This window comes from Mchenga conophoros, linkage group LG9, assembly GCF_057382185.1.
Source record: "Mchenga conophoros isolate Kocher_MC1m ecotype Shallow Benthic linkage group LG9, M_conophoros_male_GT1.1, whole genome shotgun sequence".
NCBI lineage: Eukaryota > Metazoa > Chordata > Actinopteri > Cichliformes > Cichlidae > Mchenga > Mchenga conophoros.
The window spans coordinates 702,134-728,249 of NC_140534.1; the positions used below are offsets into that span (position 1 = coordinate 702,134).

General features: G+C 41.9%; 5 protein-coding genes across 7 annotated transcripts; 4 read left to right on the forward strand and 1 right to left on the reverse strand.

Moving 5' to 3' along the window:
• The first annotated feature begins 10 nt into the window (after window positions 1-10).
• On the forward strand, window positions 11-2,433 carry LOC146566540 (kinesin-like protein KIF1B). The gene is made up of 5 exons (XM_085287840.1): window positions 11-352; window positions 1,307-1,461; window positions 1,640-1,798; window positions 2,086-2,207; window positions 2,301-2,433. Exons 1-5 carry the CDS (start codon window positions 211-213, stop codon window positions 2,431-2,433), a joined length of 711 nt encoding a protein of 236 aa, XP_085143966.1. The 5' UTR covers window positions 11-210.
• Window positions 2,434-2,439: 6 nt separating this feature from the next.
• On the forward strand, window positions 2,440-8,347 carry LOC146566541 (leukocyte elastase inhibitor-like; the record flags this gene model as incomplete). The annotated part of the gene is made up of 7 exons (XM_085286075.1): window positions 2,440-2,454; window positions 4,800-4,917; window positions 6,794-6,936; window positions 7,317-7,394; window positions 7,540-7,629; window positions 7,701-7,881; window positions 8,009-8,347. Coding segments are annotated over 7 exons (852 nt in total), but the record flags the coding sequence as incomplete, so codon positions are not given.
• On the reverse strand, window positions 3,983-18,684 carry LOC146566542 (transcription factor 7-like 1-B). 3 transcript variants are annotated; one of them, XM_085286068.1, is made up of 4 exons: window positions 18,369-18,684; window positions 17,245-17,426; window positions 9,325-9,481; window positions 3,983-9,189 (listed from the first exon to the last, which is right to left on the reverse strand). In XM_085286068.1, the coding sequence occupies exons 1-4, from the start codon at window positions 18,396-18,398 to the stop codon at window positions 9,055-9,057; spliced, it is 504 nt and encodes a 167-aa protein (XP_085142194.1). In that variant the 5' UTR covers window positions 18,399-18,684; the 3' UTR covers window positions 3,983-9,054. The 3 variants fall into 3 exon arrangements, 2 of the variants coding, with proteins under 2 accessions (XP_085142194.1, XP_085142193.1); XM_085286067.1 differs by lacking the exons at window positions 17,245-17,426; window positions 18,369-18,684 and adding exons at window positions 9,651-9,747; window positions 12,220-12,347; XR_014893783.1 differs by lacking the exons at window positions 3,983-9,189; window positions 17,245-17,426; window positions 18,369-18,684 and adding an exon at window positions 12,220-12,357 and having other exon boundaries at window positions 9,347-9,481.
• LOC146566543 (uncharacterized) lies at window positions 10,634-14,478 on the forward strand. The gene is made up of 5 exons (XM_085286061.1): window positions 10,634-10,829; window positions 11,233-11,475; window positions 11,610-11,762; window positions 11,884-11,978; window positions 12,116-14,478. The coding sequence occupies exons 1-5, from the start codon at window positions 10,769-10,771 to the stop codon at window positions 12,254-12,256; spliced, it is 693 nt and encodes a 230-aa protein (XP_085142187.1). The 5' UTR covers window positions 10,634-10,768; the 3' UTR covers window positions 12,257-14,478.
• Window positions 18,685-19,762: 1,078 nt separating the features above from the next.
• On the forward strand, window positions 19,763-22,669 carry LOC146566544 (TIMELESS-interacting protein-like). The gene is made up of 3 exons (XM_085286078.1): window positions 19,763-19,780; window positions 21,143-21,290; window positions 21,749-22,669. Exons 2-3 carry the CDS (start codon window positions 21,155-21,157, stop codon window positions 21,841-21,843), a joined length of 231 nt encoding a protein of 76 aa, XP_085142204.1. The 5' UTR covers window positions 19,763-19,780; window positions 21,143-21,154; the 3' UTR covers window positions 21,844-22,669.
• The last annotated feature ends 3,447 nt before the right edge of the window (window positions 22,670-26,116 follow it).

Genomic DNA, 26,116 nt, shown 5'->3' on the forward strand with positions numbered 1-26,116 from the left:
ATCAGAAACATTGTGAACAAAACAGTAAAGTGAACAGGCATAAAGTGATCAGTTATCAATGGGTCCTCTTCCTCTGTGCAGCTGCCGTGTGCAGACGGGGCTGTCTCTCCTCACTCCGTGCACTGGATCTGTCCTACAACAGCTTGGTGGGAGACAACGGTTGGTGCAGTCTGTTTGCAGCAGGAGGTCTGGGCTCTCTGGAAGACGTGGATGTCAGTTTGCGACCTTCAACCTCTGCTCCGTGCTCAGCCTGGCTGCCCGCTCTGCTCCGAGCTCTGCCTCAAATTTCGGCGCTGGCTCGACTGGCCATGCAGAGGTGGACAGCTGACTGTCAGGAGAGAGAGCAGCTCAGGTACTGTCTGAAAAAGAGGAGCGTCCTGCTGGAAAGGGATCCAGATTTACAAGACACATCATCAGCATGTAAAGGGAACAGTCAGGAGAGCCTAGAAGAGAGTCAGCCTGAGGAGATTGGAGCGGACCGCACTGGAATTTACTGTCAAAGAGCGACCCACTTTGTTGCTTTATTATTATTTTTTTAAGTCTCTGTTACCACAAGAAGGTCAGTGTTGACGTCAGCTGCATCACGTCTGATGTAAACTGTGTCACACGTGATGGTTTCAGGGAATACTGGGAACTTACAGAGTTAAGCACAGCTGGTGTGGGTTATCATATTTGTCGTCTCTCACCTTGGCTGCAGGGTCTGGGTCTTTCCAATGCAGCAGTCCTAACACTTGAGACACACATGCCGAGAAGTGGGGATACCTGGAAATGGACAAAGGCTTTCAGCAGAGTTTTAAAGCAGCTATTCAGGAAAAGAGCTGTGAATTATCTGCATACCTTGTTAGGTAATCAGCTATTTTGGGGTTCTTTAACAAATCAACCAAAAGGTCGACTGAGTATTTTCTCGTCAGAGTACCTTCACCGTTCACGATGATGTTGAGCACAAGCTGGAGCATTTGATGGATGTTCTTTGCATCAAAGAGCTACGAGGAAATCCCAGAGATTAGAGACAGGATATTATGTGAATCAGCATGAATGTTGTTTGTTGTTCAACAGATAAAAACAAGAAGAGAAAATAGAAACAAAGTAAAAAAGGAACAATTGTTTCTGCCATTAAGAAAAAAAAATTGAGTCATGGCAGAGACCTGCAGAAGTCTTGAGTCTCATTTGATGACATTTTGTCAGATTGCCTTGTAATTTAAAAAAAACAAAACTGTTTTTTGAGCAAAAGTTCTCCAGGTTTTTTTGGAGTTCTTTCAAAGTTTTCTTATTTTTGGACGTTAGCTGCTTTTTCACTCTTTTTCAGTCCAGTCAGGGATGCAGAGGAGGAGGAGGAAGGTCCTGGACACATCAGTGGCTTATGTGCGTGGAGAGGAGAACCTGGCCGGCTGGAGGCCCAGAGGAGATAGCCTCATCCTAGAGCACCAGTGGGAGCTGGAGAAGATGGAGCAGCTGCAGGAGGTGGGGCCTTAAAAGATTCATAAAGAAATAAATCTGTTTAATATCATTGAGGGAAAAATGACTTTTCAGCTCAAAGACCAAAGTGCTATTCTAAAAAGTTTTTTCTTAGAGTACAGACTTTACATGACTAACCTCCCCTCTTCTCCCCACCTCACATTCGCCCCCATCTTTCGTCCAGGTGGAAAAGACCCGTCACCTTCTGGGAGAGGCGGCTCCCGTGGGAACAGCTCCCACCACCAAGTCCCTGAGTGAGTCTCTGTCCCCCAGCGTGAGCTCCGGCACTCTGTCCACGTCCACCTCCGTCTCCTCGCAGATCTCCAGCACCACCTTTGAAAGCGTGAGAAGGAGCTGGCCACCAAGGTGAGAAAAACGTGGGCTTAGTGGGCGTTCTTGTTGCTGCCTTCTTCCTTCTCTGCTCGGAGCTGATCGGTCTTGTTCCTGTTGTGTTGTAGTGCCTGCGCCTTCTGACACACACCTTCAATACTGAATACAAGCAGCTGGTGAACAGCATCAGTGACTGCAAGGTGAGAAATAATACAAAGAAATAAAAAAATAGCCTTTCTGTGTCACATCAGGGAGTTCCTATATTGACGTCTACCTCATCCTGCTGTTGTTTCACTTCAGCTTTCTCTCATCTCACCGATCGGACGTGATCCATCCGTGACGAGCTTCAGCAGTGCCACCCTCACCCCTTCCTCTACCTGCTCCTCTCTGTCGGACTCCCGCTGTGGCTCCATGGGCCAGAAGTAAACATATTTTTAGGAACATTGACCTCGATCTGCAAACGGTTATTGACAGGTTATCTATTTGATTCTAACTTGGTGTGATTTGTGTTAAAGGACCCCTGAGAACAGCTCACGTGCCTCCAGTCCCTCCTGCTCAGACTGTGAAAACTTCCCGATGGTTCCCACTCTGGAGACCTCCCACCTTGCGCGGGCTGCAAAAGAACGAGTTCCTGAACTTGGTGCCTGATATTGAAGAAATGCGACCAGGGTGAGTAATGCCATATTAACCCAAATACTGTCACTATGACATGTGTCTCACAGACCAAATGTAAGTCGACACTCATGTTCTCTAGTTCAAGCAGAAGTGATGTGGATCGATTCAAATTCCTGAGCCTGGATGATTTCAGCTGGAAACAAACCAACTCTGCTTCTTCCTCAGATAATTCAATTCAATTCAATTCAATTTTATTTATATAGCGCCAAATCACAACAAAAGTCACCTCAAGGCGCTTCATAGATACAGAGAAAAACCCAACAATCATATGACCCCTTATGAGCAAGCACTTTGGCGACAGTGGGAAGTAAAAACTCCCTTTTAACAGGAAGAAACCTCCAGCAGAACCAGGCTCAGGGAGGGGCGGGACCATCTTCTGTGACCGGTTGGGGTGAGAGAAGGAAAACAGGATAAAAGACCTGCTGTGGAAGAGAGACAGAGGTTAATAACAGATATGATTCAATGCAGAGACGTCTATTAACTCATACTGAGTGAGAAAGGAGACTGGAAAGGAAAAACTCAATGCATCATGGGAATCCCCGGCAACTATGCAAGTTGTAAACAGTTGTAGGATTAAAGATTATTGAATGTACAGAATGATTATTTACACAGAGCTATACAGTAGTGCAGTTAAGATAAGTGAGGGTGTAGATAGTTTCTACAGAGGCTATATAAAGTGCTAGTGGTTGTGAGTGGTGGTTCACTCCATGTTATTATTGTGTGTTTGAGGGTACAGTTGTCCATTGTGGGGGTGTGTATGTTCAGTGCATGAGTTTAACGTGGGTCAGATGTCAGGAGGCAGAGTTCAGGAGTCTGACAGCTGTGGGGAAGTAGCTGTTCCGGTACCTGGTGGTCTTAGTCCGGAGGCTCCTGTGGCGCCTCCCAGAGGGCAGGAGGGTGAAGAGTCCATGTGATGGGTGACTGGGGTCTTTGATGATTTTCCCAGCCCTTTTCAGACACCGCTTCCTGTAGATGTCCTTTATGGCAGGAAGTGGTGCTCCGGCGATGCGCTGGGCAGTTTTCACGACCCTCTGCAACGCCTTCCGGTCCGAGGCAGAGCAGTTCCCGTACCAGACTGTTATACAGTTGGTCAGGATGCTCTCGATGGTGCAGCGATAGAAGTTCACCAGGATGTCTGAGGACAGGTGGTTCTTCCTCAGAGTCCTCAAGAAGAAGAGGCGCTGGTGAGCCTTCTTGACCAGCTTGGAGCAGTTGGTCGTCCAGGTGAGATCCTCGGAGATGTGGACTCCCAGGAACTTGAAGCTGCTCACACGCTCCACAGCCGTCCCCTTAATGTGGATGGGTGGATGTGGGTCAGCATTCCTCCTGTAGTCCACGATGAGCTCCTTGGTCTTCTCGGTGTTAAGCAGCAGGTTGTTTGTGTCGCACCACTCAGCCAGACGATCCACCTCCTCCCTGTAGGCGGCCTCATCGTTGTCACTGATGAGGCCAATCACCGTGGTGTCATCTGCAAACTTAATGATGGTGTTGGAACCATCAGCAGGTCTGCAGTCGTGGGTGAAGAGGGAGTAGAGGAAAGGGCTCATCACACAGCCTTGTGGTACACCGGTGTTCATTGTGATGGTAGATGAGCAGCGGTTATCCAGCCGGACATGTTGGGGGCGGTTGGTCAGGAAGTCCAGTAACCATTTGCAGATGAGGGAACTGATGCCCAGGTCTGTCAGTTTCCTGATGAGTTGTGAGGGGTGGATTGTATTGAATGCTGAACTGAAGTCTATAAACAGCATTCTGGCGTAGGTGTTGTTGTTGTCCAGGTGTGAGAGGACAGAGTGCAGTGCGATGGAGACTGCATCCTCTGTGCTCCTGTTCTGGCGGTATGCAAATTGGTGGGGGTCCAGGGTGGGGGGGAGACAGGATTTGAAGTGTGCTAGGACCAGCTGCTCTAAGCACTTAGCTATTTACAGTTCATAACAAGAGACAAGGCACCATTTCTCTCCTTTGTGTTCCAGTCATCACAGCAGATTAAACTTTTAAAATATTTGCAAATAGTATAAAGAAATATATAAAGAAGTAAAACAGTAATTTATTAATACTTAGAAATACTAAAACTTACATTTGTCAGCAAAAACTGCTGCCATCTGAACCGAAACGTTACAAACCAGCTTACCCACAATCTGTGTATTTTTCTATGCTGGCTACTTAAATTGGCATCCAACAAGCTATTTGCTTTAATCTTTTATTAGACAAAGGCTGACTGGTTAGTTCAAGCTTCAACTGCATCCAAAGGACTGAAAATGTTTTAACACAGTGACTGAACTTGATTGAAGTCTCCGTAGTTTGTTGAATCTGTTTCGAGTGACTTATTTTCACAATTCCAGGAATTTTTAAAAGGCACCAAAAAGCATTACAACGCTGAGCTCGAGTCTGTGGACTTCAAAGGAAATGCAGAGGAGGCCAGGGTCCACATCAACAGCTGGGTGGAGAAGCAGACACAAGGTAAGCATAATGTAACTTTAAATGATCTCCACTGTAAATCCTTGGGGATCAGTTGTGTTGTGTTCAGTTGAGACATTATTACCGGATTGTCCACCGTCCACATTATTTTCTGTTTCCAGTTCTTCCAGTCTAATTTCTATTCAGTATTAAGCAGCACTATCTCTGGGTTTTACTGTTTGGTTTCATGCTATTAATAAAACCATCACAGCAGTATGTTGCTGTAAATAGCAGGCCAATTCTTCTATTCTTATTATATTATGTGATGGGTACTTCTACTTTGATCACTTGTGTCTTTAACATATTTTTATTTTTCAGGCCCATTTAGGATTGGCTGCTATTGATTCTATATCTTTATATTATCTTAAGTGCAGCAGGAAATTCATTCATTGTTTTTATAAAAGCGCGATACAAATACAGGCCATTTATAAATCTACCATCTATAATAATAGGATACAAGGACTTTCTATGAGGGTTATAGGACTGTGGTGCCACCTGCTGGAAATGAGACAATCTTAATCCCATTATTTTTGTAGGAGCCATTTTTGGGTTGATACCTCATGTTGCCGCTAGAGGTAACCTTTTTAAGTTTCTTTTTTTTAAACTTTATTTAATAAACAATGAGTATACAACATACGAACAGATGAAGTATACAAAACAACAGAACATGAACACAAAAAGCCAAGAGTAAAAGAAAAAGGTAACAATTATAAGAATACACATACATGTATTGTTTTGAGAGCCTTTGTGTTGGTGGAGTCTGATATTGATTGTATGTACATTTCCACATCCTTAAAATAATGACAGAAATATGGTGTTTTGTTAGTAAACTTACATTTATGGATAAAAAATGTAGCTAAAAGTATGAACAAATTCATCATAAAAAAAATTTCTCATACTTCTTGGGGAACTTAAACAAACAGAATAAAACATTTTCCCATCGTAAAGAAAACTCCCTTAAAATATGGACAATAACAAACCTGCTAAATTCCTTCCAGAATCTCTGTATAAAAGAACAGTACCAAAAAAGATGCGTCACAGTTTCTGGATGATCCCCACAGAAAGTACAATTAGTATTTATGTCCCTTTTACATTTGACCATGTAGTGACTGGCTGGATAACATTTATGTAGAATTTTAAATGAGACTTCTTTCACCTTATTTACAATCAAATATTTATGGGGGACCATCCAGACTGTCTTCCACTTGATATCTGGAACATATCGGTTCCAATAAGATGTTATATATGGGAGAGAGACGATATCTTCTTGGAATAAACTACGTATTCTCTTATTGCTGTTACCAAGTTCCTGTGAAAAGCAGATTTTTCCTATTGGTGACTCAGCTGGATCGGGGAGAGTGACTGAGGCAGATATTGAGCTGTCAGTGTTTTTATATAACATTAAAGTCCCTGAGGGTGTGGCACCAAGCACCACTGAGGATTCCACCTTTTTAAGTTCCTGTATGGTAGGTTTATGTAAGGTATTTAAGGTGGACGCACGTAATCAGCGTCAGGTGTGTTGTTAATCATAAGAAGGCAAAACGTTTGTGACCGCTGCGCTTTTATCTTAAAATGTTTGGAACAAAGACCAAAAAGGACAAGATAAGTACTGCTGGAGTTATTGGACTGTTTAATTAATTCATGCATACCAGAAGCATCGCGTCACCCCCGCTAACAACCACCTCAGTGGCTTCAAGCCTACGCTTGAATTTTTGTTTTTTGTTCCCTGTTATACTGATCATAAAGCTTTTTCACCTTTTTTTAAAATAAAAACCATCTTGCTGTTGCCCTGTTTTCTGATTTTATAGCTGAAGATGTTGTACAGTAACTAGTGCATCTTTGGTAATAGTTAATAGTTTTCATAAATTCTTTTTACCAGATAAAATCAAGGACTTGCTAAGCCAGGATGCAGTGGGTAGCCTGACGAAGCTGGTTCTCGTGAATGCCATTTACTTCAAGGGCAGCTGGAACACGCAGTTTAAGGAGGAGAAGACTGCTGATGTGCAGTTTCGACTGAACAAGGTAACAGTGCAGAAAGGCAGCATAGGATGGTGCAGTTATACTTTGATCTGTCATACTACAAACGAGCTGTGGACTTTGCTGAATGAGAACATAAAGCCTGGAGCTCTGAGGGGATAAAATCGTGCTTTTAGGACGATCACTTTCCAACTTTATGCAGTTATGCAATGCAGTTTATTATTCATGTAATATCCAATAAGTTCTCAAATAAATCTCAAACAACAGCACATCACAAACTTCGGCTAACAAGAACAAATTGTGTTGTGACGTGTGCTCTACATCCAAATCCACTCAATGGCTGGAATAAAACCATGACAGAACTTTTTGAGATCATTTTGAGACTAAACACAAAAAACATTTCTCTTGTCTCCCCTATTTTTCAGAACGACACTAAGCCGGTGAAGATGATGCAGCAGAAAAGTAAATTTCCTTTTGCGACCATTCCTGAGGCCAACTGCAAGGTAACATCCATCACTTTCAGCTTATTACAGGATTTCACCAGCATGATCTAAAACTTGTCTTTTACAAATATCAGCCTAAATTTCTAGATTAGGAAGTCAGATCATCTTTGATGGAGTAATAAATAAAAACAATGTTTCTGGACAGATTCTTGAGATGCCGTATAAAGGAAATGACCTCAGCATGCTCATATTCCTGCCTAATGACATAGAAGATGATACCACAGGCTTGGAAAAGGTAAGATGCACTTACCAGTACTTTAATGTCCAGTTTCAATCAGACAAGCTAGTGACACTGTATCCACACAGCTGGAGAAGGAGCTGACCTATCAGAACTTTGTGGACTGGACTCGCCCAGACATGATGAGCCCCAACGAGGTTGATGTCAAGCTCCCTCGATTTAAGATGGAGGAGAAGTATGACTTGGAGAAAATCCTGACCAACATGGGAATGGAGAACGCTTTTGACATCTACAAGAGAGACTTCTCTGGTGAGAAATATTGCACCAATGAGACACACTGAATCAATTATACAGTTATATTGAGAGCACAAAAACTGCAAAACATCATCTGGTAAAGAATAAAACACAACTGATTTCTGGGCTCTTCATCTACTAGGAATGTCTCCAGCAAATGACCTGATAGTGTCCAAAGTTGTCCACAAGGCTTTCGTGGATGTAAATGAAGAAGGAACTGAGGCTGCTGCTGCCACTGGGGTTGACATGGAAGTCCGCTCTATAACGATTCCCGCTGAGTTTGTTGCCGACCATCACTTCATCTTCTTCATCCGACATAAACCCACCAAGAGCATTCTCTTTGTGGGCCGGTACTGCTCACCCGAGTAAACACGAGCTGACATTGACATGAATTAAACATAAAACATTATATACAGTATAAGATTTTGTAAGGTAAACCTAGTTCATACAAATGAAGTAAAGAAAAGTTATTAAAACAAAACGTGCCTTGCTGTTTATTCTTTCAGTGTCCCACAGTAGCACATTTCCTGCTAGGAAAATGTCAGAAGTCACATCATTTCTGTAAATTGGGAAGTAACTGTAATACATCAAGTCACCTCTGTCTCTTGTTACCAGGACTTTTTAAAATGAATGGTACAACATGGAAAGAGGCCCTACACAAGAGTTTAGCTTTGAGCTCAATATGCGATGATCCTTTCAGCCATGACATCTCTGACATGGGAAACCAGGGAATTTGATTAGAAAATGGTGAAGGATTTTCTTTTCAGTTAGAAACTGGATTTGTGTAACATGGTGGTGAAAAGCCCCCAAAGAAAGCAGCATATGATCAGTCGCTATATTGCATTTAATACAAACGTCCTTCGTGTATCCTTTGAATACAGAACAGATCATTTCTGATATCTATGAGTAAACCCAACGAGCACGTGTCCCAAAAGACCCCACAGTGTTTTTATCTGGCTTTTCCCTGACAGTTAGTGGACACTGACAGATGTGTGCTGAATATGAAAGGAAACAAAAGAACTAAAGAAGGTTTGCAGTGTTAAAAACAAGAACTACATGAAGGTTGTTTCATCCTGCTGTAACTTATGACAGAAGCATCTTTTGTTTGTTTTTTCATTTATTTACACAAAGACAGATGTTGAAATAACAGGAGTAACAGTTTAATTCAATTGAAATCGGTCCAATCGTCTATAATGAAATTATTGTTGGACATACATAGTTTTCTTTGGTCGACCAGGCTGGATGCTCTTTGGCATGATTCTGTCTTTCTGTTTCAGCCTGCTTGAAATATCTGGCTTTCTGGTCGTTTGAAAGCGACTTCCACTGTGGACAGAAGATCATAAGAACACACTGTGAGCACTGCTACTACACATAACTACAGGACAGCTGGGACACATGCAAAAACATGAGCAGACAACATTAACAGATGCATAAATGTATGCAGAGTTACACACTTACTCTCTGTCCCACCACTGCATTTACGGCTGCATTTCCAGGGATGTTGAGTTCAGCAATGACCTTTGGCCTCTGCTCTTTGAGATAGAGCATGAAGGCATTTGGAGGCTTCTTGACGTATGGCCCATCTTCATCCTGCTGGGCTGGGCACTTTCTTTTTCTTCAGGAATAAAACACAGAGTAAGAGCACATGTTAGCACTGTGTACAACTGTGAGGGAAGCAGTTCAAAAACACGAGACAAGCTGTAAAACTGAATGAAATCAGGCACCATTAATGGATCATTACAATAATTCCTGCAGACATCTGCAAACAAATGACAGATACTTGCAGATCAGTGAACCAAAGCAGCAGAGCAAACTTAGTTTGGAGTGGAGGTGTTAGGTGGAGGAGCAGGAGTGACATACTCATACATCTGTACACCGTTCCTACACAGATGAAGGGAGACAGATATGAGATAACAGGAAGAAGTTATGAATATAGAGATGTTCAGCAGCTGTGTTCACTCCAGTGTTTGTGTGTTTTACGTACAGTACTCCAACAGGACGCAGGTTCTGGAGCACACAAAACACACAACAGGTGACGAGACAAGCTGCAATACTATCATCTATCCACTAGGTGGAAGAATTGATCAGTAGAAAGAGGAGATGTGCTCAAAACGACATTCATACATAGATTTATTCTTCTTAGTTAGTCTTAAGAATTAGGATTCACTGACAGTGAAGAAGTTTCAGACGTGCACTCGCGTTTCCCCTTTTGCCTTTTCCTGCTCCAGCCAAGTCCTCCGCCTGCTCGACATCTCTCCTATTACCTTTTATTACGCTTGCACTCATGCCTTTGCCTTTCACCACTTCAAAACTGCGCCTTCTTCAATATTACCTTCATATGCTCTCTTTGCTTTTCGCCTTCCTCACTACACTAAGTACCATTTTTTAACGCTGTGTACTCACTCTTGCTAAGTACATGTGAACAGATCTTGAAGAAAAAAAACAAAACAAAACATACTTTTCTTTTCTCTTCTGATACTATTGAATGATCCTAACAGAAAAAAACAGAGTTAACACTGACTTAATAAAAAAGTGTTATATTTTATCTCAGATAAACTAGTCAGTGTTTATTAGTGTTTGCTCAACTAGAAGTCTTCATAGTAGCATCCACACATCAAGTCTTTAAACAAATAATGAAAGGATAATGAAAGAAAGTTTAATGTGAAATTACTGAATTATATGAAATGCCAGAGTGTTTTTCTTTAAACTACTTGGGACACTGCCTTTTAGTGATGTCACTAAAAGGCAAGGTTCTAATGTTGTGTTGCCATAGACTCCGGAGTTTACTTTTAAAGCTCACTTACAGAACTGACTTATACAGCTTAGTTAGAAAAGTCAAGCATCCAGACATTTGAAGGACTATTCACTCATTAAGGTGACATTTTCTATTTTAAAAATTAAGATGAAAAAGGAAACAAGAAAAGTTACGACTGAGGCAGATAAGAAAGATCCAGGAGATCAAAGTAAGTAAAAAATAAAATCCCCTAAATAACAGAATGTACATTTCTAACAATGTTGAGGCTCTGTGTATAAAATGATTCATTTTTAGAGGATTTAAATCCTGGTTTTGATTGAAACTAACCTGAGTGCAACATGTCTAATCAAAGAAAGGTTACTGGGGCACTTTGTCTTTTGGTAAAATAATGTGACAAGTTTATTCTTGGACTGAGCAGTGAAAACAGAGCAACAAGTGTCATCAGTATCTAGACTTAGTAGACCTAGTATGGTGTTGGTGTGTTTTTTATCAAAAGGATAAACTTGTTATTATATTGTAAGCAATACTAATTTAAAATTCAATGACATCAAAATCCTTCTAGTCCTGATGTCGAGCGCTCTTTTTCACTAATGTGTTGTTGTTGTTTATAGATTGTAAGAGCAGGATGGCTAAAAGAAAGGCCAGTCCTGAAAAAACGACCCCCATAAAAAGAAGGAGGGTCACTGAGCAGGCTGGTCCTTCCACCAGCTCAGATGCTCATGTGGTCGGGGGAGTCAAGCGAAAGGTCCAACAAGATGAAGCGGGGACAACCAATACAGCAAAAAAGCGTAAACTTCTTGAGCATGTGAGCGGTGACAAGGGGCAGGCATCTTCCTGGTTGGACACTGGTAAAGGTAGGCTAATTAGTTGAGTGAGGGGTAGATTAAGTGTACATCTGGTTGCTAGTTTGAAGATATTAGTGTTTGGGAGATATTTGTGTCTATTATCTAATAAGCTGATGTGCTTTTGGTGTTTTCCACATCTGCAGACTGCAGCATAGAGATTTCAGAGAGCTGCAGTAAAAACAAAAAGGCTGGCAAAAGGAAAGCTGCGGGAGACACCAGGGACCCACCTAAGAAAAAGAACGTGGACCAGGACAAAACCAAAACCGTTGCCAAAAAGTCAGTGGCTGAACAGAAACGTAAGTAGCAAGCAGCTTAGCTTTTATATTCAGGTGAAGAGCAAAATGAACATTTAGGGTACAGCAGAGAGTAATTTGTGTGACAGCTGTAGTAAAACCCAATTTGTGTTTGTCTGTTTAGGTGACTTCCAAGCAAGATACGTGGAGGAGCACCGGCTTGGAGAAGGAGGCTGTGGAGCAGTGTTTGCTGGCTACCGCATAAAGGATCATTTACCAGTAAGTGTTCAGATGGTGGTAGTAAGACAGGCAGTAATGCAGATAAGGGATAATATCGTAAGCTGAGATGTATGCTGTTTTACACCTTTAATGATGTCATACTGAGGAAATGCTCATCAATGCCCTGTGTCTTTTAGGTGGCCATCAAACACATCCCAAAGGGGAAAGTGTACTGCAAAGTGAAGGTAAATGTGCAAGACTTGAATTGTTTTTACATTAGTGGATTGCATGCAGCGTTCACCTGTGGAACGTCTGTGCCTCATCATCCACTTTGTTGAAATATTTCAGGATGATAACGGGAAGAATGTGTCAGTGGAAGTTGCCATCATGCTGAAGCTTGCAGCTGAAGCAGATGGATCAGTGGAAACATCAGCCCCAGTGTCTCTGTTGGAGTGGTTTGACTTTGGCAGAGAGCTGATCCTGGTGATGGAGAGACCTGTCCCCGCTGTGGACCTGGATAAATACATAGAAGAAAATGGAGGATTTTTGCCAGAGGACAAGGCCAAGGCAAGTTGACTTGCCTTAGAAGAGTCTTAGACTGTACATCATTCAATCAAAGCACAGAGTATTAGAGAAACATTAACCCATTGATTGATTATTGTCTTTTTCATCGTTTCCAGGTAGGGCTGGGCTATATCATACCATTCACGGTAATACCGGTGTAATTTTGGGCAACGATAGGAAAATGAAATATCGCGCTAGAATAGGTAAAACGCGCATGCGCAGTGCCTATGTTTACATACGCAGATGGCGGTGACGCAGAAAGAGAAGAGCAAAAGTGGATCGTTGAATGAAACGGATGAACCAGAACTGGTTTGTAAAAATGCTGCAACTTTAGTGGTGTGGAACTGGTTTAGCTTTCGTCCGTCAGATACACAACAAAGCACGATTTTTGGTAGCGCATGCTAGCGGGCCGCCGTTATTACCGTGTTGTTTGGAAAATACGGCACACTTAAAATCAATCCTTTGATTTTTCTGAAACTCGACAGTGCCCCTTATAATCCCGTGTGCCTTATGTATGAATTCTGGTTGTGTTTACTGACCTCAAAACGATTTTATGTACACGGCGACTTTGCTAAGCTACAAAGCCGCACCGCTCGATGGATTGTCGGAGCATTACGGCTATCGTAGGCAGGCGCCTCGCGGAGTGATACGTACTGCACCTCAACGTGATATTACCGTATTGTGTGTGTATAACCTCTTTTTAAGCTTTGTGGATATTTTACATGGTTATGCTGAGGATATGTCGGCCAATTTCCACTGGAAATGCCTTTTGGTTAAACTGTCAGCGAGGAATTTGCATTTGCACTGTTACATTTTTATATAACTTTAATGCACATAAAAAAACAGCTGCTTGTTTAAGTGAAAATACATTTATGGGGTTTTTTGCACTAATAAAGTTGTGGCGTTGTAAAGTATTTTGTCTAGTGTCAGTTATATCGTCAGTTATATCGTTATCACAACTTTTCAAATGTATATCGTGATAAATATTTTTGGTCATATCGCCCTGCTCTATTTCCAGGTCATTCTGAAGCAGCTGGTTGATGCTGCGAAGCACCTGGAGGATAAACACATCTTTCACCGGGACATCAAGAGTGAGAACATTCTAATTGAGACCGGCTCAGATGTACCGCGTGTTCGTATCATCGACTTTGGACTGAGCTGCTTTGTTAAGGAGCAGTCGCAGTACCGCGTCTTCTATGGTAACATATTCTGCTCTTGCTCTTCACAGATGTCACAATTTTCGCCTTTTGTTTTAGAAGAAATTGCAATTGTGTCTGTTTATTAGGTACAGAAATTTACTCCCCTCCCGAGTGGTACGGGCGCAGTTGCTACAGGTGTGGACCCACCACGGTATGGCAAATGGGAGTGGTTCTGTACGAAGCGCTTCATGCCGGGGACTTTAACACCACGAGCTTCCTCAAAAAGCGCCTGAAATTCAAAAGACATCTGTCCAAAAGTAAGAAAACGTCACACTTCAAGACTGACTGATGGCTTGGACCACTGGAACTATCATCTTCATGTTTTTTCTCTTTCCTTTCTTTCCAGACTGCCGGGATTTCTTGGACGCGTGTTTAACCAAAGTCCCGGAGACGCGGCCGACGCTGGAGGAGCTACAGCATCACACTTGGCTGAGATAAGCCTATCACACACACACACAAACACACACACACACAATTCAGACGTTATCATTTATGTGTGATGTATGAATTACCTTTCTTTTTTTCAGGAAATAATTTTTTTTAATTGGCCCACTTTAAATTTCAGTGTTTTGGAATTCCTGTAACCCCCCCCAGCCATCCCAGGAAAGGGGATCTCTCTTTGAATGGGCTTTCCCGAGGTTTCTTCCCGTCAGTCTGGCCCCCCCAGGGGAGTTTTTCCTCGTCTTCATAGAGAGCTTGGGCTGGCTCAGGAGCTCCATCAAAACTGTCTTTATTTAATTACTCTAATGTAATCATATACTTTAAAGTAATCAAATAAAAGACAGTAAAAATCTGAAGACTTGAAGTAAACTTCCATTAAAATAAAACTTGTTTAATTCATCTTTGCTGAGGATACTGTGTTATTACTATTTCAAGGATTATGTCAGAACACCGGATACTGGTACCCATCCCTACCCATCACTAGGGAACAGAACAAACCAGACATCAATTACAACAAAAATGACACTGACCCAGCCAGCATGACTCGTCTGCCTTAAGAAATGTTTAGCAATATTACAAATTGGGTGATATGCCTTAAAGTAGCTTCTCATGTGTTCAGCATTGTCAAAGGCTACATTTTAATTAAAACCACAATCTAGTAATGTTCTGTCTTTAACCTTCCTAATTTGTTTTTTGTCCTAACCTAATACTAAATTGCCAGTGAAAACAAAAGTTACATAAATAAAGAAGAGTAAAGAAAATTACGGTCTTTTTTTATTGTAACAGTTTACCAGTGTACAGTTTGGTTTGTGACATATCTATCTAATAGACTCCAATTTGTGCATGTAAATGGAGAGTCCTCTTCACACACTGAGGTTAATTATAGAGTTCCACAGGGTTCAGTGCTAGGACCAATTCTGTTTACATTATACATGTTTCCCCTAGGCAGCATCATTAGAAGACATAGCATAAATTTTCACTGCTATGCAGATGACACCCAGCTCTATCTGTCCATGAAGCCAGATAACACACACCAATGAGTTACACTGCAGGAATGTCTTAAAGACTTAAAGACCTGGATGGCCGCTAACTTTCTGCTTCTTAATTCAGATCAAACTGAGGTTATTGTACTCGTCCCTGAAAAGTTTAGAAATATGGTATCTAAGCAGATTCTTACTCTGGATGGCATTACCTTGGCCTCCAGTAACGCTGTGAGGAACCTTGGAGTCATTTTTGACCAGGACATGTCCTTCAACGCACATATTAAACAAATATGTAAGACTGCGTTCTTCCATTTGCGCAACATCTCTAAAATTAGAAATATCCTGTCTCAGAGTGACGCTGAAAAACTAGTTCATGCATTTATTGTGTGAATGTGTGTGTGAATGGGTGGATGACTGGATATGTAAAGCGCTTTGGGGTCCTTAGGGACTAGTAAAGCGCTATATAAATACAGGGCATTTACCATTTATTACTTCCAGGCTGGACGACTGTAATTCATTATTATCAGGATGTCCAAAAAACTCACTGAAAAGCCTTCAGCTGATCCAAAATGCTGCAGCAAGAGTCCTGACAGGGACTAGAAAGAGAGAGCAGATTTCTCCTGTTAAATCCAGAATTGAATTCAAAATCCTGCTCCTCACATACAAGGTCTTACATAATCAGGCCCCATCTTATCTTAATGACCTTGTAGTACCATATCACCCTATTAGAGCACTTCGCTCTCGCTCTGCAGGCCTACTTGTTGTTCCTAGAGTATTTAAAAGTAGAATGGGAGGGACAGCCTTCAGTTTTCAGGCCCCTCTTCTGTGGAACCAGCTTCCAGTTTGGATTCAGGAGACAGACACTATCTCTACTTTTAAGATTAGGCTTAAAACTTTCCTTTTTGCTAAAGCATATAGTTAGGGCTGGACCAGGTGACCTTGAATCCTCCCTTAGTTATGCTGCAATAGACGTAGGCTGCCGGGGATTCCCATGATGCATTGAGTTTTTCCTTTCCAGTCACCTTTCTCACTCACTATGTATTAATAGACCTCTCTGCATTGAATCATATCTGTTATTAACCTCTGTCTCTCTTCCACAGCATGTCTTTATCCCATCTTCCTTCTCTCACCCCAACCGGTCGCAGAAGATGGTCCCGCCCCTCCCTGAGCCTGGTTCTGCTGGAGGTTTCTTCCAGTTAAAGGGGAGTTTTTCCTTCCCACTGTCGCCAAAGTGCTTGCTCATAGGGGGTCATATGATTGTTGGGTTTTTCTCTGTATCTATGAAGCGCCTTGAGGCGACTTTTGTTGTGATTTGGCGCTATATAAATAAAATTGAATTGAATTATCTGAGGAAGAAGCAGAGTTGGTTTGTTTCCAGCTGAAATCATCCAGGCTCAGGAATTTGAATCAATCCACATCATTTCTGCTTGAACTAGAGAACATGAGTGTCGACTTACATTTGGTCTGTGAGACACATGTCATAGTGACAGTATTTGGGTTAATATGGCATTACTCACCCTGGTCGCATTTCTTCAATATCAGGCACCAAGTTCAGGAACTCGTTCTTTGCAGCCCGCGCAAGGTAGGAGGTCTCCAGAGTGGGAACCATCGGGAAGTTTTCACAGTCTGAGCAGGAGGGACTGGAGGCACGTGAGCTGTTCTCAGGGGTCCTTTAACACAAATCACACCAAGTTAGAATCAAATGGATAACCTGTCAATAACCGTTTGCAGATCGAGGTCAATGTTCCTAAAAATATGTTTACTTCTGGCCCATGGAGCCACAGCGCGAGTCCGAGAGAGAGGGGCAGGTAGAGGAAGGGGTGAGGGTGGCACTGCTGAAGCTCGTCACGGATGGATCACGTCCGATCGGTGAGATGAGAGAAAGCTGAAGTGAAACAACAGCAGGATGAGGTAGACGTCAATATAGGAACTCCCTGATGTGACACAGAAAGGCTATTTTTTTATTTCTTTGTATTATTTCTCACCTTGCAGTCACTGATGCTGTTCACCAGCTGGTTGTATTCAGTATTGAAGGTGTGTGTCAGAAGGCGCAGGCACTACAACACAACAGGAACAAGACCGAGCAGAGAAGGAAGAAGGCAGCAACAAGAACGCCCACTAAGCCCACGTTTTTCTCACCTTGGTGGCCAGCTCCTTCTCACGCTTTCAAAGGTGGTGCTGGAGATCTGCGAGGAGGCGGAGGTGGACGTGGACAGAGTGCTGGAGCTCACGCTGGGGGACAGAGACTCACTCAGGGACTTGGTGGTGGGAGCTGTTCCCACGGGAGCCGCCACTCCCAGAAGGTGACGGGTCTTTTCCACCTGGAAGAAAGATGGGGGCTAATGTGAGGTAGGGAGAAGAGGGGACGTTAGTCATGTAAAGGCCATAGGTGAGGGTAGGGACGTAGATCGACCGGTAAATTGAGAGCTTCGCTTTTACACTCAGCTCCCTCTTCACCACGACGGACCGGTGCAGCGTCCGCATTACTGCAGCTGCAGCCCCAATCCATCTGTCGATCTCCGGCTCCCTTCTCCCATCACTCGCGAACAAGACCCCGAGATACTTGAACTCCTCCACTTGGGGCAGGAACTCATCCCCGACTCATCCTATATTTCCGTTTTTATATTTCTAATGTTTGCCTTGTTTTCTTCACTGTCTGGTCTGCCTCTGTCTTGCCTGTATGGATGCATTTACACCGAAATGTCCCCAACAAAGGATGTTTTAATTCACCACTATTCCAGTGAAACACGAGTCTCCCATCTTCCTGCTACCAGTCTGGAGTTTTTGTTCACCAAAGCACACACCAACTTCATACTGACGGACAGATCACTGCCCTTTTGCCGCCTTGTCTGACCGTGTTTTGTGGCTGTGGTTCACTTCACCTCACTCTTCCCCATTCTTGTCATTAAATCAGGCTGTTCTGCAACCATGGCAGCCATTCACTCTATGGCTTTATTCATGGTGTATTTTACCCCTTCACTAAAGGCCGTTCTCGTTTCCAACATTATATTTGCAGTGTTCGTCTATCTATCAATCAATATCTGCGGAGTATTTTTTTTAACGAGTATCCTATTTTCTAAAGCACAGCATGTAAAGGGTAGCTCGGTTAGCAGGATGCTAGCATGTAGCGCTTAGTGAGACACGCCTCAGACGAGTTGAGCAAAGACCCCGTCTGTGTACTTTATACGTGAGCAACGGATTTAAATAAAATTAAGGTTTCAAAAGACAAACTTGAAGATAAAAAAATATATATATATACTCACCGGAGAGCCGCCAGGGTTTGCCGCTGCCATCTTGGCGCTCCTAAATTCAAAACTGCCTCTGCAGTCAGGCAGGGGAGGCGTGGAAATTGTCTTTGAGTTAGTCAAACGTTTTCCTTAGTTCGAGTAGATGATAAAAAAAATAATAATAATAAATGGGATTTTAAGTAGGACTAGGCGTTCTGTAATGATCTCTATTTAGGAGAAAAACTTAATCACTCACCTTTAAACAGCTCTCTTTTAGGAGACACACTGCTGGCTAACGGTGTCATGTGATCAAACAGCGTAATTTAATTGGCTGAGAGCCACTCGACTCGATCTGGTGCTGATTGCTCTGGCTTGGGTCATTAAAGTTCATCACTTTTGCAGTTGAATTTTTTCAGGTGAATTTTTTTCAGGTGAATTTTTGCAGGTGAATTTTTTTCAGGTGAATTTTTGCAGGTGAATTTTTGCAGGTGAATATTTTTGCAGGGAAATTTGGAGGATAAAAATTCAGTGTCATAAATTCAATGTCTAAAAATACTTGAATTCTGATGATACTATATTTCTTCCATAGATATCCGTGCTCTCTGTTTATTAATAAAAGCCAAACTTCATTAATGGTAAGTGACAGAGATCTGATGAGTTCTTGCTGGTTTGTATCCACAGGAGGATACAAGCAGCTGCTTCTGTTTGCAGTCACCGTGCACCAGTGTTGTGTTTAATTGTGTCAGTGTTCATTTTTAAACACGTTTTTTAAATCAAATGTTTATGTATACATCAAGATTAATGTTCCAAACAAATGACACTGTACAGCAAATACATACATAGACATGTGCAGCAAAAGGAATCCGAGAAGATGTTTAACTTCTAAATGTTTAAATTGTTTGTTTTATATCCAAAGTCTGTCAGTTTGAGTGATTAGTCAGCAGCAATAACAGGGAATGACAAAGTGACACAACATGACCGTGGGTCTGATTTTTCTGGTAAACTTGTTTAGCAGCCCACTGGAGACGGATACCCTGTTCTTTGAACTTTAATACTGGACAGAAAATCGTCTCCTTCCAGAAACAAAGGGTAGCATTAGAACTTGTGTGAACAGCAAAACAATGTAGAAGATTTCCTTTTGTGTCTGTGTTGTGTCTAGGGCTGCCACGATTTGTCGACTAGTCACGATTACGTCGACTATCAAAATCGTCGATGACTGATTTAATAGTCGACGCGTCGTTTGAAGCTTTGTAAGATCCCAAAAGACGCAGGAATAAGTAGCAGGATTTAAGAGTGTAATAACGGACTGAAACAGAAGATGGCAGCACTGCATGTACAAGGATGCCAGCTGCCGTTAAACCCCGAAGAAGAAGAAGAAGAAGAAGAAGCAGCTGTGTCCCAGAATTCATAGCGCGGCCCAGCTCAGTTTACAACAATGGCGGCAGCTAGTTAGTTTTAATATTACTCTTATTATTCTTTCTGGGTCACAAAATAAACGTTTAACATATTTTCAGCTGAGAATGTAGCTGTGTAAACCTCAAATATCGGCTCAGTTTATCAGGACACCACATATTTTCAAAAGCGCTCCGACGTTTTCAGAGTCGTCTGTTACCCACTAGCTCGATAGCTAGCCGGGGGCTAGGTCACTAGCACCGGACTCCAGGCAAATTGTTTTCAAACCCACCGCCGTCTTTCGCTACTCAGGTTAAATATATATGAGTCACTTAGATAAATTAAAAATGTTGTTGTTTGGCTTTTTTTTTTTTTTTAGTATTTTATTTGTTCCTGAGTAAATCGGTTTGTCTGAGATTAAAGTTATAGTTTTTACACAGCTGAATAAACGTCAAGCAGACAGCTGATTATCAGAAGTGTGAGATGCTGGAGAATATACTCTGGTGTCCTGTTATATTTTAGATAGCAAGGAGTTTATTAAACTTTACCGAAACAATCTGCAAATTTCATTAAAATTGAATAAACTATCATCTTGTCTTTATTTTTAGTTAGCACCTTAAAAGCTTAAAGCTGTAAGCTAATGATAGTTATATAAGAGCATATGCTGCATGGTGCAATAAGCTGTAGTTTTACGTCCAGTGGATGATGATCTGATTAGTCGACTAATCGCATAAATAATCGGTGACTAGTCGACTATCAAAATAATCGTTTGTGGCAGCCCTAGTTGTGTCACATCATTTTGGCTCAAGAGTTTACTTTATTGCTATGTTTGTTTTTTGCTATTTTATTACTACATTTGTATTGTGCAGCACTTCGGTCTGCCAGGTGTGTTTTTAAAGTGCTATATAAATGATGATGACGATGATGCTTACGGAACAGCTGAAAGACTTTAAAACAAACCTGTTACTTTAATGATATTTCTGTGGTACTACAGAGTCCAAAAGAAGTATCGCAGTAATAATTCATCCAAATTGTAACTTTTAAATGTCATTATCAGCCCAAAGGTTCACAACCAGTTCATCCCTGATAGAATGTAAATATATACAAATCTATAAATTGTATTATGTATATAACTGTGAAACAAACATAATGGACCATTAATGTATCATAATAGTACATTTCTGAATTTGGGGTATAATTCCAGGTGGGATGAGTGTCTGTACAGCTCCTCCTGTTGATGTAAAAAAAGAAAAAAGTAAATGCCAGTTTTTTTAGGTTTTCATGTTGATGTTGTAACACAGTAAAGAATTACTCTTACAGAAATAAATGTCATTTTTTCAACTTGCAGTTAAATTCATGTAACTTAATGCTGATGCTGTTGACGACTGGGGCTCACACGTCTTTTACTTTGTCTCCAGGACCGACTCACCATGGTTGACCCACAGGAAAATAGCCCGCAGGACATTCCTGACTATGACGGCATAGAGGATGAAGCTTTCCCCCCACTCCCACCACCACACTCCCCAGGCCGGGGAGGCCAGGAGGAAGGAGACCCTTTTGCAGATGGTAGATGCTGCTGTGCTCTTACAGGATTACTATGAGGTCTTTAAGATGTGATGATTCAGAACTTTGTATTTTAAATTCATGATTTAATGAAGAATCATAGAAAAATAAGATTCAGGAAAAAAGGCTAATGTGGGAGAAATACAACCTCTCATAGTCCTTCCACAAAGCTTTTTGGAACAGCTTGATAATAATGAATTTGTTAGTTCAGCCTAGAATTAACAAATGCATGAACTGGTTTTTCAGCATCTCTCTGAGACTGGATGTTTCTAACAATAACAACACACATGTTTTTGTTTGCGTGAGCAAATGAAACCTATCAGATACTGTTCAAACCAGCACATTTCTTCTGTAACCTCCAGTCTATAATTTGTCTGGATTTAAAGATAAGCTTGAAGTTTGCCACGCTGCCAACAGAATGAGTTAGAAACACATCCTGTTGTCATGTGTTTTCAATGCAGGAGATGAAGGTGAGGTATCACAGCTGGCTGATGTCCCTACTGCTAAAAGGAGAGGCGTGAAGAGACCCCAACCCAAGCTGGACTCCCACAGGTAGCAAAGACATTTATATCACGACAGAGGGTTGAAATGCATTAAAATGCGCATTTAAATAGGAATTTGATGTCATCTTGTGTGAGCTGGGACACAAGGAGGCCAAAATCATTGATTGACGTGTGCAGACTGTCAGTGTTGCAGCCAGGTTGAACACGAGTCTGTGACTGCACTGGTTTTTATCACCGTTTCACTAATAATCGTGCACAGAGGCTCAGAGACACACTGACACACAGAGTTGTTGCAAATGTTTGAAAACGTAAGTTTGTGGAAAGAACTTTGCACAAAAAAAGTGATGTGATATTATCTGAGTGGCGACACCTGTCGTTTCGCAGAGTACTGCAGCGTCTTCTTACGCTTTAGCGGCGGGTACAAATGACTGCATCTGTGTGATGATGGTGCAGCTTCACTCTGCCAGTCATTTAAAGAAGAAAGACTCTAATACCATTGTTGTTTTCATCATTTGGATGGGCAAAATTCCCAGACTGAAAATTGTCAGAGCGTTGGAGACATCCCTGGATGTGTGTGAGAAAGATGTTTCCAGTCTCTGTACACCTATAGTGTGAACCTGGTTAGTATTGCCAACCATAAGTCAGGCTCGTTCCCAGTAGTCTCCCAGTGGGTGTTCCAGTGGCACTCCTCTGTTACTGTTCTGTTCACAATGTTCCTGGACAGAACTAAGTTATACTAAATCAAAGGATGTTAAATAAGCTTTTAAGTAAGAACGTCGATTATACTTAGGATAAAACTTGCAAGCTGTATTAAAGAAAAACATAGATTTTCATTTGATAAAATATTCAAATTAATTGCAACTTTGCTATATATATATATATATATATATATATATATATATATAGCAATTTTTTATTTTTAGATGGAGAAATTTGACTATTTCTCATTATACTGCCTTATGTACAAACAGGTAGGAAAAGAAAGGTTGTGGGCACCCTGAAAACCAAACACCCTACCCCCCCCCCCCCCAACAAGCTACTGCCTTCTGAACATGGTACATCTGAAGGCACTGACATTTCCATTCAGAGGGTCTGTCTGTGTTGGCCCTGTGACAGGCTGGCGACCTGGCTGCTGGGATGGGCTTCAGTGGAACATAAACAAGCGGACACGCGATGGTTTTACCGTCGTTGTTGCTAACGACAACGCATAAAAACAGGCGCTTGTCCGTCCGTAGTGTGGTTATATATAAGAGAAAGAGAGAACTTTACTACAGTGACATCAGAACCATGAAGAAATATTGCCGTAAACAGTTTATTTTGCGACACCACGAAACAAACGATAGCGTAAAATGAAATAGACGTTTTTGTATATATCGTTGTATCGAACAGCCCTACGGTGGATTCACACCTGCAGGTGCACATAGGAAATACTTGCCATATTCCACAGGACTTAATTATCAGCACTGCTTGAAATTGTGTTCAGGTGCTGGTGACGAAGAGGTACAACGTGAACTGGAAACATTTGGGGATCCTGATCTGTTCAGCAGAGAGAGTTTTATTAATGCTCCCCAAGGGCAGATTGCCGAAGCCCTCGCTCCCCCACCTACTCCCTCTCTGACCGAAGAGCAGCGGAAACGTATTGAGCTGAACAGACAGCGGGCCCTGGAAAAGAGGCGCGCACGCCAGCAGCAAATTGGTAAGAATGGCAAAAATGTATCATACAGCTGGGACACAATATAACAGAAATAATTAATGATTCTGCTACAAAACATCCAGCGAAGGTTCATAAGGATCATCTAGCTTCATTGGTGTATTAACTTTATATGAAAATACAAAAAGCAAAACATTGAATGTACAGTATATTGCCAAAAGTGTTTGCTCATCTGCCCCCACACTCATATGAACTCGAGTGACATCCCATTCACGACGTCCGCCTGTGCAGCTATATCAGCTTCAACTCTTCTGGGAGTGTTTATGGGAGTTTATGACCATTTGTAAGGTCAGACACTGATGTTGAAGGCCTGGCTCCAAGTCTCTGCTCTCATTCATCCCAGTGGTGTTCTGGTCAGGACTCCCATGCCAGAGTTCATGTCTTTGTGGACCTTGCTTTGTGCACTGGTGCCCAGTCATGCTGGAACAGGAAGAAGCCATCCCCAAACTGTTCCCTTAAAGTCGGGAGCCAAAATGTCTTTGCATGCTGAAGCATTAAGAGTTCCTTTCACTGGAACAAAGAGACTGAGCCCAACTTCTGAAAAACAACCCCGCACCGAAATCCCCCTGCCACCAAACCTGGAGCTCTGTTGTCCTGGCAACTGCTAAGTTGACTTGTCTATCGGCTTTCCAGATTGAGAACTGTGATCCGTCGCTCCATAGACTGCATCTCTCCTGTTCTAGAGTCCAGTGGCGGCGTGCTTTACACCGCTGTGTCCCATTGCTTTGCGTTGCACTCTGTGATGTAAGGCTTGGACTACAGCTGCTCGGCCATGGAAATGGATTCCACGAAGCTCTCTGTGCACTGTTCTTTAGCTAATCTGGAGACCACGTGAAGTTTGGAGCGATGGACTCCACAGAAAATTAGCAACCTCTGTGCGCCTCAGTATCCACTGACCCCCACTCTGGGATTTTACGTGACCCACCACTTGATGGCTGAGTTGCTGTCGTTCCCAAACACTTCCACTTAGTAGCAGCAGTCTGCATGCCTAGGTGCTTGATTCTATACAGCTGTGGAAGTTACTGGATCACCTGAATTCAATGATTTGGATGATGGGTGGTGAGTGAATACTCCTTACAATATAGTGAAGTGGATCTAGTGTATATATCCACCAGAAACCCTGAAGGTCGAGTGACGAGTTCCCGTATTGCACAGTTCGTCCAAACCACCAGAGATTCCTCACATTAGTGTGGAGTTTGGTAATAAGAGGCAAAGCATGTAGAAAACATTGATTTCTTTACTGCCTGTCTGATGTCAGCTTCAATTAGGCGTAGTATTTTTGTTTTTGCCTTACACTTGTGATCCAAACTGTTTTTACTTCCTCTTTAGTTAAAGCGGAGCCAGCTGTCTGCGATCTATTGTCTACAAATCTTTAACAGTGACATTAAATCGTTCTTCAGGGTCCTCATTTACCGCAGAAATGATGTAATGTGATTTAAATGAGACCCATAGAAAAGAAAATGACCTGTTGATCGGTCTCTATTATGAGCCTTCACCCATAAAAATGTGTTTACAGTTTATAACACTAGATGGTGATATGAGACCGTTTCCATTGTATTACCCGAGCATGATTTACTCATCGACTTTAAACTTTCACATTTTAGTCATTAGTCCTCCTTAAGAGGAGCCAATCCACCCCCCCCCCTTTTTTTTTTTTCTGTCCAGTATAGAAACTAAACAGCTGACATCATTCGGGTAGTGTAGCTTCCAGAGATCTGAAGTTAACGTGAACTCTGGAGGGCAGTCAAAAGCTTAATTTTTTATAATGCAACATACTATTATTTACATACATATTATTTTAATAAGCAGTTTCAGGGTTCGTGCTGTTTTAATGAGTGTTCGATGGAAAACGACACTGAAGGAATTTGTACTCTTGAGTCACATGACAGTAAATAATTTCGAGTATGTGTACATAACACAGGCTAATGTTTAAAACTATGATTATTATTTTGCTAGCTATCAAACTTGCTGGAGAAATGATTGAAATGCACTGAGTGTGATAGAGTACGGCAGTGCTAGCACAGCAGTTAGTTATGGCATGGTGATTTATGCAGTGTGCTTTAAACTTGGCTAACATTACTTAGCAGTAGCAGTAATATTAGTGACTTCACTCAAGTGAAAGCTTTAATCGTTAGTCCGACACTTAACTAGCCAACTTAAGCCTTAAAGAAAAACTGGTAAAAAGAGGGACTGATGCATGTGGGCACAAAGAAGCCATTTCTTGTGCTGCTGAAGTTCCCTGGCTTTCATTCAAAATGTGTTTATCGTGAGCACCGACACATTAAACCATTTAAAAATTATAAATGGCTTTAAGCTCACATTGATGCCTGTGGGGCTCTATCAGCCACGGAGACGACAGACACATTTTAGTGTTTTAATGAATGAATGTTTCATACTTTAAGGCTGCCTGTTTATTTAAGGGAGATGAACAATACATTATTATTTGACATAATTCTATGACAGGTGATGGACTGAATAAATAGATTTTAGGTCGATGTTTGTGCGTTTTTAAAGTCTTATATGTTGAATTGAACTGAGTGTGTCATCTGTTCAAAGCCTCCCGTCAGTGCTGTTCTCCATGCCTGTCTTACTGTACATGGTGTTATTAGCACAAA